This window comes from Homarus americanus, unplaced genomic scaffold, assembly GCF_018991925.1.
Source record: "Homarus americanus isolate GMGI-L3 unplaced genomic scaffold, GMGI_Hamer_2.0 scaffold46197, whole genome shotgun sequence".
Classification (NCBI taxonomy): domain Eukaryota; kingdom Metazoa; phylum Arthropoda; class Malacostraca; order Decapoda; family Nephropidae; genus Homarus; species Homarus americanus.
In genome coordinates, this window is record NW_024723050.1 from 1669510 (window position 1) to 1686737 (window position 17228).

At 37.4% G+C, this 17228-nt stretch overlaps 1 protein-coding gene across 8 annotated transcripts in view; it reads right to left on the reverse strand.

Annotated features, from left to right (window-relative positions):
• The window catches only part of LOC121863242 (TATA-binding protein-associated factor 2N-like), a 103531-nt gene that overhangs the window by 53346 nt on the left and 32957 nt on the right, over window positions 1-17228 (reverse strand). For all 8 annotated transcript variants that reach the window (XR_006088362.1, XM_042361754.1, XM_042361753.1 and 5 more), the window contains one exon: window positions 15846-15926. Coding sequence is in view for 7 of the 8 variants with exons in the window: in XM_042361754.1 (XP_042217688.1) it covers window positions 15846-15926 (81 nt within the window). In the remaining variant the exon portion in view is untranslated. The remainder of the gene's footprint in view (window positions 1-15845; window positions 15927-17228) is intronic.

The window sequence follows — 17228 nt, forward strand, 5'->3', positions numbered from 1 at the left end:
AAATTCAAGACTGAAGCTTACAAAACATTTAATACTGTAATTCATAATTCCATATGATATAAAATGTGTGTATTATATATTACTTAGAAATAATGGATCACACATCACAAAGGAAAAAATAATAAAAACATTTTATTTGCCTCATAACTACTCATACATTCTCCAACATCCATTTACTTCTAGTCAAAGTTAATACAGAACAAGTGATATTTAAATGACTAAACACTATGCTTTTTAAGGTTATTAACATTAAAATTATATCCTAAACATAAACAGTATATAATTAATCTCAATTAATCAAAACATTACACTCCCATAGAAGTTCTGTGTCTAATAAACAATAGCAGAAAAAAATTCTTACAATGACCAATATACTGTACAACCTTATTTACTATCAAATATTATACATACTGTACTAGAGTTAAGAATATTCTACAGCATGACAGAAAAACAAACTACCAAATGAGAAATCTATGAAGCTAGTGTATACTTAACAATCATTTTAATCGGTTGGAGTAAATAAAGGATTAAAATAATCTTTGTTATTTCATTACGATCTTTTCCATGATCAAGTAAACTATATCTTCTTCAATTCACAAGAAAAGAATTCTTCTTCTTCTCAATATATATTCCCAATGTAATCCAGGGAGTGGATGAATTAAGCCACAAAGTCGAGAGGTCGATTAAAGCCACCCTTTCGGTTCATGTACTGGCGGTATTTGCGTTTCATAATCACGTGAACGGCACCTACGTTGTTTCCCTCCACTTTTTTCCCTAAAAACCAAAAAGATCAAATTACTCTGATGGCTACTTTAGTAGTGTATCATAAATAAATTCAACCACCTCTACATAATTCATTAGAGTAGTATTCAACCGAACTACAAATAACTGATTACTAACTTTGCCCTAAGCGGCAGGCTCTACTGAGTAGTGCAAGATGAAATAATGACATGATTTAAATAAACAGTACATTTGAAGAAGTCAAAATATATTCCTAATTTAATTTATTTTAATCCATATTCAGCCTTGATATATGCATCTGCTTACATATACTGTACAGTATATTCAATAATTATGACAACCCATTCCTTCTGCAGAAAATGGAAAAACAAATCACTGCCATTAAGAGTTTGGGAAATTAAGCAAACATATGAAGACAGGCTATCAAGAATTTTTCAGGGGAAGTAAAAAAAATTTTTTTAAAAAGTTTGTCAAGAGGCAGGAAAAAATCCCAGTGCTACTAGGGTTATGTCCAAGATGTGTTAAGTCACCAATAGCTGTTTAATATTGATAATGGAAGGGGGAAGTACGAGAAATGAATGAAGGGCTGATGGAAAATGTATAAGTTTGGTGAATAATGATTTAGGATGCAAATGTGGCGAGTTGACTGAAACACTGGGCAACAAAGAAGAAAAAGTAAAAAGAAAATTGTGAATTAATATGAACAAACTATTAACCCTTTAGCCCTGGGTTAGGGTGCCACTGTCAGTACCCCCCCACCCAAGGGTAAATTAAATCGAGAAAAATCAACTTTTCCAAAAATAATTTTTACCTTTTTTAAAAGATGAAACAATAAAAATTACGTAAGAAATATGTATTGACCCTCTAGAAACTTCCCTGGCAGCGCTGTGGGAGGGAGGGGGGGGGAGAGATAAGGGGACTGTGTTGTTTTGACAGCTGACGCTTGTGGTCACCTACGCACTTAGCAGCCATTTTTAGCTTGCCTTTGTGATGGCCAGTAATGCATATACAGGGTACTTACTGATCATAATATTTATTTGCTGTGAATAATTCATTTAGAATATTTTATTTGCATTATTTTTCATAAAAAGTGTTTGGCAACACTCACCAGTCGGTGACCAGGGTGCCTGGCTGTCTTTGTGTTTGGTAGAGCAAGTAATGCATAAAATAATAATAATTCTGCAAATAAATACATTTATAACATAATAATAGCATTATTTTCCAGTAATACTACATTACTTTTAGCAATATTACTTTGATAAAACATGATAAAATGGACAAACAATGAAAATGAAACAAACAAAAAGTAGGTAATTACGTTCAGGAAGATTCCCTGTGACCGAGCGTGTGGCGACAAGAAAATAGTCACACTGGGACCTGATAACCCGCGCTGGGCATTTAAACAGTGGCGGGAAAAGGCGCGCGTTCTGGAAAGTCACCCGGGGTGCGCCGGTCCAGCGTTCCGGAACATCGACCAGGGCATAAGGGTTAAAAGTATGTAGAAGCCAGATACTGTACAGGATGAAGTAACTGTTAGGTAGAATGAAAACCAAGTGGAGAGAGCAGGGTTTTTTAGATGTCCGGAAGTGGATGCGTCAATAAGTACAACAATAATTGATGAATCATAACAAAAAAACAACATATGAAAAGAAAGTGGATGGTGGGTTGAGAAATATATGGAACATATATGGAACAGTGTCGCAGAAGACAAAGATGGGGATGTATACTGTACAGTTGCAATTATTATATAGAAGTGAAGGATGGACTGGGTGCAGAGGGAAGGAGTAAATTTGAAGCAATGGAAATAATGTGCTTGAGTAGGGTAAATAAAAGTAAGAAAATAAAAAATACAGAAATAAGGAAACATGGAAGTAAAAAAAGTGTTGATCTGAATGGAGATCAGAGTCTGCTCAGGTGATATGGACATAATGCAAGAATGGAATGTGAAAGATTAATAAAACGTGCATAATTCTGAGATAAATGGTAAGACGGAGAGAAAACCAAGCAGGATGTTGGAAGATAGGGTGAAGAATGTACTACGTATAAGTGAGAGGAATGGATATCCAGGAAGAAGTGGGCAGTGATTTTTGGAAGGTCTTATTCATGATGGACTAGGCTAACTCATATGATGTAACTTGGCTAAACTAGAACTGGTTCCTTGTTATGGTAGGTTAGTAACACAGCTACAGTAATACAAATTAATAAATGACAACAATTAAAGGGAAAATGTGTGCATATGTACAGGCATTTGCTATTGTTTCCAGCTATTCTACAATGATGACATTTATTTTCTCCTGTGTGATCCATGAAGGGCTCACATTACTGTACAGCATATTCAACTGAAGGTCAATAGAAATGACAAGTGACCCATACTCAAACTAGGCTTGTCTAATATATCATGGATAAGAGAGAGACAAAGATGTAGGCAGTTGTGGGCAAGTAATGAAGCAATTGTAATCACAGAAACAGAATAGTTTTTGCAGTAATCACCTTATAACCACATAATTTCTTTTTTGAATTACAACCTTATTTTTACTTGTAATTAAGTAGAATTCTCCCTATAAAAACTACGTTTTACTCCATTATCTTAGTACACAAGCTAACCAATTACATTTTTTTTAATACAGTATCCCCATGTACCTGAGCTCTCTATTATCCATACTGTTATTAGTAATGGAGGTGTCAAACTAGTCACTAGTGAACTTTATATGTAGGTAATCACAGAATTTCCATTATGAATAAAGAGAAAACTGTACATTCTACAGTACTATAAAGGAAAAAATAAGAGAGTAAGGGTATTTTGTGTGGGAGAGGAGAGTGTATCTGAGAGCAGCAGGAGGGGTAATGTGGTGGGTGGCTCCCTCCTCCAAGATACCTTTAACACATCTTTATGCAATTTCACTATAATTCTCATATCATTTAGGGTCATTTGGTGCTGGATTGATAAAATATTATCGTAAAATAATCAACCCCCCCCCACACACACACAAAAAAAAATCTCACTTAACACAAAGGGCAAACAGCTGATCAGCCTAGTTCCCTCACCACTCATGCTTACAACATTTGTCTTCAGCACTTGGTAAATTAGTACAGTACTGTAGTGTATATATCATCACTTAAGAAATGTGATGTTATATTCAAATGCTAAAAATAAAGCTACTCTGACAGGAAAACAAAAGAAAAAGTAATAAAATTAGCAGTCTGTTCAGTTACATGCTTTTCCTTTGTATTCATACACCAGGTCATATGAAAGAGCTCTCTCTCTCTGCTTTGATCTGTTGCATTGTATAACAGTACTGATACTGTATTGCAAAAGTGTTTGTAATGACCCCCACTCACTCATACATTTTATACACATTCGTCAAAATTACGAATCGCAAACCCTCGAATCACAAGGGTCTACTGTAAATTGTAAAATATGTGGCGAAAGTTGCCAGCTGGTAATCCATCCCCCCTAATTACATTGATTCTTATGGGGAAAATTGCTGTGATATTTGCAAATTCATTATTCACAATGACTTTTAGGGATTCATCCCTTGATAACCATGGTACTGTATCACTGTACATACAGGTATCCGCTGTTTAGCAATCGTTCACTTAGCAATAATTCGGTTTTGCGAGTTAAAATTTCCAACGCCCTTGGTTATTTAACAATCTGCAATTATTCGGTTTAACGATCTTCAACTCACAGGAAATTGCCACACGTAAGTAAAAAAAAAAGTCTGAATTCTATTTTTCTATTCAATTACCTATCCAGTATTATATAATCGCAAGTCTAATATAAAAAAAATGGAAATAAAATTAAGTGGTGTAAAACATATGTCGAGTGTAATACTATGTCTCCGGTCCACCCAGAGATAGTGGCAACGTTGTATTTTCAAGGCTGACACTAAACCTATTGGAAAGGGAGCCGCTATAAAAGATACTGTACTGTACTACCTATGAATCAGCCAACCTTGAATTTTGAAATGATTTAGAAATCATTACCTAGCTTACTCAGCAAAAAACAGAAATGAGCTTTTTGGTAACTAGAGGGGGTAAATATCAAGGTTTATTACACAGAAATCATGTATTGTAGGGGTATGCTACTGGCGCGCCACCTACAAACCCAGGCCGTTATTACAATAGTATTTACCCTGCCTTTGAACACTGCGATCTGTGCTTTACTATATTGCTCTATTAACGATCGCTGTGCATCATTCCTATTGCTGTGACTTTGTTGAGTTATTAAGTACTGTACAGACTGCACATTATCTTGTACAACTGTATTGTGATATTGTGTACTAAAGCAATTGCTCCTGCTTCCCCCTCCGCTCTTGTCAGCTAACAGGCAGACCAGGCAAGAACTGTTTACTGTATTCCTTTTATGTTTTTGACCAAATGATATATAAATATATATTTTTTGGCACATTCTGTTTGAACGAATGTGTATCCATGAAACAGAGTGCAGTAAACACTCGATAACTCGGAATTTCATAAAACTCTGCATAGATATGGTCTCGGAATGTACTGTATTAGTATAACTCGGGAAATGCCGAGATATGTACGATTATCTGGGAAAATCTCGGCATATCTGGCCACCTGCATCACCTACCATGCCTCTGTGTCACCTACCGTGCATCTGTGTCACCTACTATGATGCTTCATTCTTTGCCTGCAGTGCTGGTAAGTGTTACTTTTTTTACATTTAGTAATTATGTGTACCGTAGTTTTCGGCTGAAATGGCGCACTTTTTATGACAAAATTATACCTTGAAAATTACCATGCGTCTTCCAGGACACGAGTTGATAGTTGTAGCAGAGGTTTTCTTAGGGTCAACTGAAATCAGCCCCTTACAAAGACTGTTACCTCATTACAGTACTTAACAATTACAAGTACTCTCTATACAGTACAGTGATCCCTCGGTTAACGACTTACCTTTCATAACATTCTTAACTTCGGTTAACGAGCAATCCCTCGCTTAATGAGTTTCATACGAGCCGACCTCAACATGTTTTTGCTTGCACTTGGCGGTCAACCAGCTGTAGTATTAGTCCGCCAATACAGTACACTAATCGGTTCTAGGGCTTAAATTCCTTACTATTTTAGGAAATATCAAGAAGTTTATACTATTCAATAATTTTAAAAGTTTAATATTAATTTTTTTAGTCATTTTAACAATTATTGAACATAATTGAAGGTAAAGTCACTAGTTTGTGGCGCGCCATCCAGCCTTTTAACACACCAAACAAGCGTTAGTCTTTCTCTGTTTTCAGTGGAGGTAGCATCTTGCTTGAGACTCTCTTCAACTAAATGCTTTTTTTCTGTGTTTCCAAGCAAATTATTGGTCATTTTGAAATTTATTTTACATATTGACAATATATCGTGCAGTGCAGGTTGATTTGGCGCGCCAGCATGGTGTGAACGAATCTACGATCCGGACGATAAAGAAGGATGCAGCCAAGATAAAGGAGCACGTGAAGATCACAAAGTCTACAGGTGCTTCTATGATCAAGTATTTCCACAACCAGGTGCTTCTCAAGACGGAAAAATTACTTGTAAGCTACTTGGTGCGTCAGGCGCGACGGAACATGGCGGTGGACACGCGCTCAGTTAAGGAGTACGCACGTGAACTGTATGCTGCAGTGTCACGAAAGATGGGAATTACAGAGCCCAAACCCTTTAATGCTTCCTCTGGGTGGTTACAGAGATTTAAGATGCAGAACAAGATCACCAATATAAACATTGGTGGTGAAGAAGCTAGTGCTGACCGTGCTGCGGCTAGGGAATTTCCTCCGTTTTTACCTGAGATTATGGAGGAAGGACAGTACACCGAAGACCAGGTGTTTAACATGGACGAATCTGGTCTTTTTTGGAAAAAGCTACCTTCCAAGACCTTCGTTGTGAAGAATGCCAGCAAGATTCGGGGCCGGAAGATGCAGAAGGAGCGCATCACCGTCCTGTTTACCACCAATGCCTCCGGTACCTGTAAGCTCAAGTTATCGGTGATCCACACAGCCCGCAAGCCGCACGCCTACAAGAGCATGGACATGACCAAGCTAAATGTCCACTGGCTGACCGCATGTAAGGCGTGGATGTTCTCTACACTGTCCCTCTCCTGGTTTGATGACTGTTTCGTTCCCGATGTAAAGAAATTCTGTGAGCAACAGAATGTGCCATTCAAGATTTTTTTGCTGCTGGACAACGCACCAGGACACTCGCCCCTACTGTTAGATCGTCACCCCAGCGTAAAAGTGGTCTTCCTTCCTCCCAACACTACGTCTATATTACAGCCCATGGACCAAGAGTTAATCTGTAATGTAAAAGCTGCATTCTCAACAAAAAAATTCCAGCTCCTGAACGACTACACCAACACCAGGGAAGAGTTGCGTAACCTGAGTGACACCACCACCGATAGCAAGAGCGAAGAAGAAGAGGATCAACAGTTGGCAGAGCAAAAAATACTTTTCAAACAATTCTGGATAATATTCAACATCAAGAAAGCTGTGGACTTCTTGGTGGAGGCATGGGATGAGCTGTCTGTAGCAACTGTTCGTCACGCATGGAGACATGTGTTGCAAGGCATTCCGTGCGTAAGGCAAAGTCAATCTGTGACTGGTGAGGTTCAGACTGTTGCAGTAGCAGTGGACCTTGCCAGAGAAGCTGCGCAGAGTGTTACAGCTGCAGGCTTCTCCGAGACCACCAACGACGACATCCTGGAGGTGATAAGGGATCCTGATGTGACTACCGACGAGATGGTAGATGATGATGACGTCAGTGAAGAGGCAGGTGGTGCGTCATCCCAAGAAGAACACCGCTTATCCCATAGTAATGTTAGTGGTGCCATCGAGTGTGTCGAGAAAATCAAGCTCCTCCTTTCCGACGACCATGACGCAAACAGGTATGAAATCTTCACTACCCAGCTGTTGCAGACTATGGAGCCCTACTTCAAGGTTTATCATGACAACATAAACACCAGCCGTCAGCAAAGCATAACAGAGTTCTTCGCCCGCAACCCACCACAGCCAGCCCAAGCCAGTGATAGTGACAGAGGTAGAGACAGTGATGATGACTTTGAGGGATTTGTCAGGGAGGCACTAGTAAGTGTGGATGACAGCGATGAAGTCTCACCTGAGGGCCAGTAGCCTGCCCTCTGCCTCGGAACCAGTCTCCATCCCCGTATGCCGACCCATCTCTTCTAGTAACGTAAGTGTTCAACCTAGCTTTTAGTTTTCCTAACCTAACCTTTATTTTTCCTAACTTAACCTTTATTTTTCCTAACCTAACCTCTTCTATATTAATTGTTTGTGCATACCATCATAAAGTTAAGATAAAATTTTTACTACAACATAGTTGTGTGTCGTCAAAAAGTGGAGTTTGGGGGTCGGCCCGGTCTCTATTTCAATTAATCCCATATGTTATGTTGTTCACTTTACGCGGTACCCTGTGGGTTATATTAACCGAGTAAAGTGAGGGTTGACTGTACTGTATATATATATATTTAGTGGGTCCAAATGGTCGTAAATTGGAAAACTTGGGGTTGGGTGCCTGGAACCTCCATTAGAATAAATCCCATAGGTTTATATAATTTCGGACAACGTCCATTTCGGTTAACATCACGTTTCCAATAACGTATCTAGGACATTAACTGGCGCATAGCTGTATTGGTGAATTAAGTTTCTCATACACACAGTATAGGTATATATTAGTGCACTAAGATACAGGTATTATATAAGTTGCTATTCCTGGTTTTGCCAATTAGCGCCATTTCTTGGAACCTAACCCTCGTGAATGGCAAGGGTATACAGCTGCTCCTCGACTTACGACGGGGTTAGGGACCCAAATCCAGGTCGTAAGTCGAAATGGTCTTAAGTCAGAAATGCTTAAATAATACATAGAAAATCTAAAATGGGCGTCTCTTTTTCTTCTCAGCACCACAAAACTCTCATTTTAAAGTGGATTACAAACGAAAATTTTGTCAGTACACAGCAATTTATTATTTCTTGTATTTACTGACTAAATATGAATCTGTAGAAAAAAATATTCAGCTTTGTTATGGTCTAAATAAAATTATTTATCTTAATTGGGGCACTTTCTACATGTATTTGAAAAAAATTATTTTATGCAATTTGCTCCTGAGCCAGAAAAAACATGTACTTCCAGTTAAATTTGTGATTTCTCCCCAAAAATATTATTTCTCACATTTATTAACTATATAATATAAATTAATAGAAAAAAGATTCAGCTTTCTAATGGTGTAAAAAAATTGAAAATCTTAATGAGGGCACATTCTACATGTATTTGAACATCTTGTGTGATTTCCTCCATTTTCTATGTCGCGGAATATACCCTTGTCCTGGGTGAACAGCGCAATTAAATATACCTGCCCTTTTAGGGTTAATATAAAAAAAAGTTTTACTGTACTGTATGCTAAAACTTTGGTATTGAAACACTCAATTTAGTAATACAGTAAATTTCAAGGGATCTGGTCAGGCCTGCTGAGAGCTGGCACTGGGGCCACAGCATGATTCATGAACAGGCCCCCACTCCCTAAATCTCCCTCAACCCTTAAAGGTCTGACGTCACCCTAGAGCGCCCGACATAGTAGGGGTCTGATGGCATCAATCCAGCACTTCATTTTTTTATTTTACTGTGCGAGTAGTGTGACTATTATTTGGCAATAGCTCATCCCCGCTCATCCACACTTCTCCTTGACCACATCTTAAGCAAATAATCAGTATAACAGTTGTCACCATGGAGGAAGGTTGCACATCTACCTCTCGGGATTACCCACTTAAAACTCCAGCTCCCAAGCCCTGCCACTTCAAGCTACAGAGTGGTGAATGCACTGTATATATTGTAATAAGCAACCATGTGAAGGTGCTGTCAAGTTGTAAGAACATGGAGTGAGTTGGTAGTGCACCACCATTCACTCCCAGATGTGCAATAACTGCTAGAGGGGGGTGCTGAGGTAACTATGTCTTGCCAACTTCTCCGACTCACCAATAACCATAGGTGGTGAGTACAGTAATAATTATGTAATTTCCTATTGACTTACATGTATGTCTAACATTTCATAAGACTAAAGCATAAATTTTTATGATTTTCATTTTTTAGCCAACTATTCAGTTTCTGAAGGGAGACTTCCCAAGATTTGTCAGACCTTTAAGGGTTAAACTAATTGCTAAAGTGACTTAGGGTTAACCTAGGGTGATAATGAGTATCAATAAGTGAAAAAAAAATTCTTAGAACGAATATATTTCTGTAACATGTTTATTAAAAATAAAACAATGTTGATAATATAAAAAAAAATATTATTTAGCAATGTTAATAACTTTCAATGAAAACATGCACAGTATAGTACTGTAATGAAATTGTTTACAAGGAAGACACATCGTGTTAGTTAATGCAAATAGTCGTATGTTTTTTTTATTAAACAACTTAAGATAGGATGTCCTAACCACCACACATTATTATATTGTCCAAGCATAAGCCCAGTAGCTGCAAATTCTTGGTTGCCTGCCTGAACGAATCCATATTATTTTGAATCTTGATCAAATTATTAAAACTGTACACTAATAACAATATCATGTTTTACATTTTAACACTTGGATAAACACAAACTCACCATAAATCTACCTACCGTATCTATCGCTATCTATCTATTATCAATCCTGAAATGATTCATATTAAGTGAAGTTTTAGGAACACAGCTGATGTGTGTTATTAGGAACACTGTCTTCCTAAAAACTTTATTACTAAATTATTTAAATGTACGTGTAGATGTCATTGACAGCAAAATTAAGTGAACACACTAATTCATACCGTATATCTCGGCCTATAAGGGGTCGGGGTGCATAAGACGACCCCCCCAAATTTCCATTTAAAAAGTAGCTTTTGAGCTCTATTCGCTGTATAAGACCAGTACCCCAAATGTGACACTTACCCACTGACTCAGTAGTCCTCTACCAACCATCCTTGGTTTTTTAAAATAAGGCCAATTCACTTCAAGTAATGTCATCAAATGTTACCCGCTGGTGTAGTGTAAACACTAATGACGTCACTGAAGCGTCTGTTATTTACCGGTAACTGGAACTAATGTCGGTGTCGAGTAAAATTTTTCCATTTACTTGAAATGGATTTACCGATTTATTTGTTTATTTATTTATTTATAATATACTGTAACATATTTAACACACTGCAAGTATTTTCTTTAATTTATATGCTTGCTTCACACGAGACGATCGGTGGTGGGAGTGTTACCTCGTCTCGGTGGTGGGACTGTGTTCCCACTGTTTACTGTACTTTTTTTTAGTAAGTTTTTTTTGTTATATTTTTTACTACAAGTGTTATTTTATGTGGATAAAAATGTTACAATGGACTTAAAACTATAAAAAATCATCTGAGCATGCTTGAAAACATACATATCGACACCAAGATCACCCAGATTGACCAACTACATCAATTTCTATAAGAAAAATCAACTTTTGAAGGTCAATATGGCGGTCATCTTGAAAAATGGTCGCCATCTTGGATTTTTAAATGGCCAATCAGGCAGACTTGACTAGTAACCATTAGAGAATTACCATGCCAAATTTGGTGCTTGTACCACCATTTTCATGATTCTCTTGAAAAATTGCATTTAGCTGCCCCACTAATGTCACCACTCCCATCTCAACATGACACTCGTATACTGAAATATTGTATTTCATACTTCATATGGCTTTACAAAAAGAAATGTCCACGTCTGGTTAAATAACTCTTGTTAAAGGCATTTTGTTTTCTTTATAAACACTTTATTATACAGTACAGCAAAATAATATACATGTAGATATAATACCAGTTGAATAAACGAAACTAAAAAACTGGAGATTGTAATTACAGTGAAGCCTTGACAACTCCATTATGAAGTTAGGGATTAGATGACGCCAAATTCAATCACCTTAATGCACTTAAAGAGAGAGGAGTCACCGTGCCAGGGCTTAATATTATCCTGGACCCTAGAGGTTGATGACATATTCAGTGTCAGGGGCAGAAATACATCGATGTACACAGCACCTGATCCCAATCAATTCCAGTATAGGTGTTAATAATGTAGAGATGACCAGGTGTGTTGCACGTTGGTAGTGTTGGATGGTGATGCAGGAAAGAGGTAGTGTGTTGAGGGTGGTGTGTGGTTATGACTCACTCCCACAACCCCCCCACACCACTCACACATCCTCACAACTGTACCACAAAACCCCCACACTACTCATACAGCATCCTCATAACACTACCACAACCCCCCCACACCACTTACACATCCTCACAACACTACCACAATCCCCCACACCACTTACACATCCTCACAATACTACCAAAACCCCCACACCACTTACACATCCTCACAACACTACCAAAACCCCCACACCACATACACATCCTCACCACAACCTCCCACACCACTTACACATCCTCCAGCATCCCACATCACAACACTACCACAACCCCCCCACACCACTCACATCCTCACAACACCACTCCACATCCTCACAACACTACCACAACCTCCCACACCACTTACACATCCTCACAACACTACCACAATCCCCCACACCACTCACACATCCTCACAACACTACCACAATCCCCCACACCACTCACACATCCTCACAACACTACCACAACCTCACGCACCACTCACACATCCTCACAACACTACCACAACCCCCCACACCACTCACACATCCTCACAACACTACCACAACCCCCCACACCAATCACACATTCTCACAACACTACAATAATAAAATTAATTATTTCTAGTGTGGTCGACTTCCTACACAAAGACAGGCTATAAATAGCAGTCTTATCTCAACCTCCTTCCTTCCTCCTCCATCCCTCTGTTCTCAGAGAGGTCTTGGTAAATAACTTTTGTTTGTTTATTTTCATTGTTTGTCTAATTTATCATGTTGTATCAAAGTAATATTACTAAAAGTTTTAGGCAGCTACCAAACAGGGAGATTCTACTGCCTGGGAAGATATTGGAAGCATAATGTACAGTATTGTCTAATGGTAGACCCTATTTCCATATGGCATCATGAAAATTGTGACCAAGTCTTAGGTTGCTAATTTATCTTTCTGCCTCATTTAAACACAATTGCAGAGTTTCAATTGTTTCTCTTCCTTTGACAACACAACATACATACAATATAATGTTTCTCACCTTTGATCTTTTTTCCATTTATTTATGGTTGGTTATTTAAAATAATGCCAATTCACTTCAAGTATTGGCATCAAATTTTACCGGCTGGTGTACACTAGTGACTCACTTAAGGGGCAGTTATTTAATTGGAACTAATGTTGGTGTGAGTAAAATATTTCCATTTACTTGAAATAGATTTGCCGATTTATTTGTTTATTTATTTATTTATAATATACTGTAATACATTAAACACACTGCAAGTATTTTCTTTAATTTATATACTTGTTTCGCAAAAAAGGGAGGCTAGCATTATAACTGGTAGGTGATCATTAAGGACCAAACTCCGAATCCATGAGAATCCATGACGTGACTTCTGTTCATCATTTATATCCTAAATTTACCACTGTCGGTAGTTTCAAGAATTAACGCAGTCATTTACTGAATATTCTTTGTAAAAAAATAAATTTTAAATTAATTATTTATAGGAGATAAGTATTATGATCAGTAAATATACAGATATGCATTACTGACCACCTCCGAACACAAGGACAGCTAAAAATAGCCACAGGCGGTCACAGTCAAGGTCACTTTCCCTGGTAGGACTTTGTGAGTGGTTTACCATGTTTCCATCACCACTCTTGACCGCAATATTTAAGAGGTAAGAATTTTATACTTGGTGATTAAGACGACCCCCTAACTTTGGGCAGATTTTTTTAATGTTCAAATTCCGTCTTATAAGCCGAGATATACGGTAAGCACATCAAGAAATTAACAATAACATCTCAAAATCTACAAAAAATTCAACAATGATGTTTGAAGGTGCTTTTTAAAATAATTCAATGCACTCACGAGAGCAACATCATCCCACTTTAAGAATGTGAGGGTAAATGAAGGGCTTCCATAGACCAATATTCAAGGTACGAGTTTCTTGGTTGATTGATCGCAGTTCCGCCAATAGTTTTTTCTTATGAATGTGTATATTATATTTATGAACTGTGTGTAGTAATTAGGGCATTTTACCCTACTGTCCGGGTTCCCTAGAGGCTCAGGCCTCAGGGATTCCCCCCCCCCCCTCCTTTGGCCTGGATATGGTAATGACTGGAAAATCAGACTTGGCAACCCCACATACCTCAGTCTTTGTTCAGCCTGCATATGTATCATATGTACCTCTCAAACATTCTTATAAGTTTATTTACATTTCTCACAGGTAGTATTTTTTTTTATTAATAAGGTTTTAGCAATAAAAGTTGTTAAGCGAGTCACACGTCACTAATTTCATCATTTTCCTTCTTTGCCCTACTTCATGACTATGCTTCCTATCACTTAACAATGCAGACTAACAGACTGTAATTAGCATTTTCCCTTCACAAATTTGTATTCGATTAATGAAAGATATTATCAAACTTAAACACATATTATAAAAGAACACAAAAACTAACAACAATACAACAAATTGTTGGTGTTCTTGAACCTACTACAGTACCCCCTAACCTCTTAATTCCCATTGAATCCGCTGTTATTATAATGTGATTTTTTATAACGCAATGTTCTTCAGGAACACAAATGTACCCCATACTACACAAATGTTCGCTATACAAATTACAGGTTGGGTATTCTTTATCTGAAATGCTTCGGGTCTTAAGGGTCTCGGATATGGGATATTTTTTAATTTTGGAATACCTATATCCTGTATAGAGAACCTGTATAATGCAGTAGCTCACCCAGCAGGGATGGGGTCCAAGTCTATGAACAAAATTCATTTATATTTCATTTACAGTATATGGATACATATATTCAGCATGAAATATAAATCAGTCATTTTGGCTATATAACATATGATAAGATGTACACTATAGACTCAGAAAGGTAAGCAATCACTACCGTTTATTTGGCATCACCATGACACCTGACTCCGAGGTGTTAAGTAGCCTGTGTCTTACCTTTATTCATTACACATTCATACTTACCCTAGTAAAATTTATGATATATGAAACATTCAGTGTATTATCTACCATAAATATAATGAAGTAGAGCATTTCGGACTTGAGAATTTCGGATAAGGGATACCCAACCAGGACTGTATTCTGTGCTTATAAAAGGCTTACTGTATTCTTAAGTATAATTTTATTATGTCTCGAGTTAAAAAATAAATAAATAAAAATCCTTAGGAACTCAACTCAATCAAGTAATGGAAGTCAGGGGTAAATAGTTTTACAGAAATATACTTTATGAAAGAATTTTTAAGAACATATCCTTTCCACAAACTGGGAGATAAGTGTACCATATAAATGTTTACATAAAATGAGAGTTGCATAGTACAGCATACAAAATTCATAATTTAGTCAGGACGAGGTTAAATTATATTGTCCTTTTTAAATTGATAATTGTTGATTCAAAATCAATAACACTACGAAATTTTGTCTCTCTCATTAGATACAAAAAAATAATAATAATTTGATGTTTTTGTATGCATCACCCAACTTTTAATTAAGTACTGTACACAGGACTTTCAGGGAGACCAGCTAGTTGGCTGATCCTGTTATGTGTGTGTACTCTGCCTAGCTACCAGGTTGTGTTGTGTTATCATTTACTTCATTCTACAGAAAACAAACTGTTCAAATATCAAATTCAATATACTGTATTGGCAGGATGAAGTCATATGCATTATATTTGGTAAAACATCAATTATCAGTAGGTTTCAGATTTCATCTGCCAATCAAACAAAACAAGCAAATTTTTTTAAAAGAAATACCCTTTCAGTACACTTCACAAATAAAAGACTGGTAAAGAAATAGTTGTGGAAATACCAATATTCGATATACTTATATGAAAATACATGCATGTCATGAGAAAGCACCAAGAAAGAACAAATTACTGTAACCATAAACTCTAAGGAGACCCATGTTAACTCCCAGTCATTTACCCAAATCACGCTACCCACCTTTTGTGGAGTGGAAAGATGCAAATCCCAGCACCTCACGCATCTGCTTCTCCTCTGCTGACAGTTCTTGTGATGGACCATCTAAAAATGGAGAAAAAAGAAATAAGCACACAACATAAATGCATATGTATGTGTGAAACAGCCCTCCAAGGTATGGTACAGGTTGACAATCCTTTATCCGAAATCCTTGGGGCCGGAGGCATTTCGGTTTTTGGATTTTTTTTTTTTTTTTTTTTATTAGCCCACCCGAGCATAGATCACTGACCCACATTGGGGCCTGGGGGTCTAAAATATAATAAAAATTATAATAATAATAATAATAATAGTAATAATAATAATAATAATAATTCATAGGTCTAGGTCGTGTTTCTCACTTTTGATCTTTTTTTCTTCTTGTATTTCTTTACTGTATTAATATTTTATTATTACAGTATTATTGTTATTATTATTATTATTATTTTTTATTATTATATTTTATTATTATTATTATTAATTTTATTATTATATTTTATTATTATTATTATTATTGTAATCATTATTATTTTATTTTGGTGTATAATTATTAAAAATTTTATTATATTATTATTATTATTATTACTATTTTTCCGCCCCCCCAGGCCCCGATGTGGGTCAGTGATCTGTGCCTGGGTGGGCTAATAATCCCTTTAGAAAAAAAAAAAAAAAAAGCCCCACAAAAAACTTTCGGATAAAGGGTTGTCAACCTGTACAGTACAATTAATCCCAAGGGCATGGAGTTAAAAATACAGCCGGCCCTTAACATAAGCTGGTTTATAATACACGGATTTGCAAATACGCGGATTGCCCCGCCGGAGGAATATTCTGTACATTGAAGAAATTGAAGTACATTCAAATCGAGCGCCATTCAAGTCGCGCGCGGCACCGAACACGGGACAGTGCCCGCTCCCGCAACCTCACACACACACACACATAGCTCTCCCTAACTTAGTCAGTCTCGCTGTAACCACGCTTGTGTTGACATCAGCATTGTAGTTGCAAAAATATTACATTTCCGTGAATGTATTACAGTTGTACCCCGCTTTACGCGGTTTCACTTAACGCGATTTCTCATATACGCGGTGCCTCGCCAGAACCGAACTTTCACTTAACGCGGTTAATCTACCCATATACGCGCAGAGTGTCCGGCTCGAGACGCTATTTTTAGATTCGCCCCACCCGCCACCCGCTCCCGCCTGCCTCGCCTCTCCCTCCTCCTCCCTCCCTCCCTCCCTCCCCTCCCGCCTCCCTCCGCCTGGGCAAGCCGTGCTGTAAGGTTACGCAGTGTGTGTCTTCTACTAACGTAAGTGTTACACCTAACTTTTAGTTTTCCGAATCTAACCTTTATTTTTCCTAACTTAACCTTTA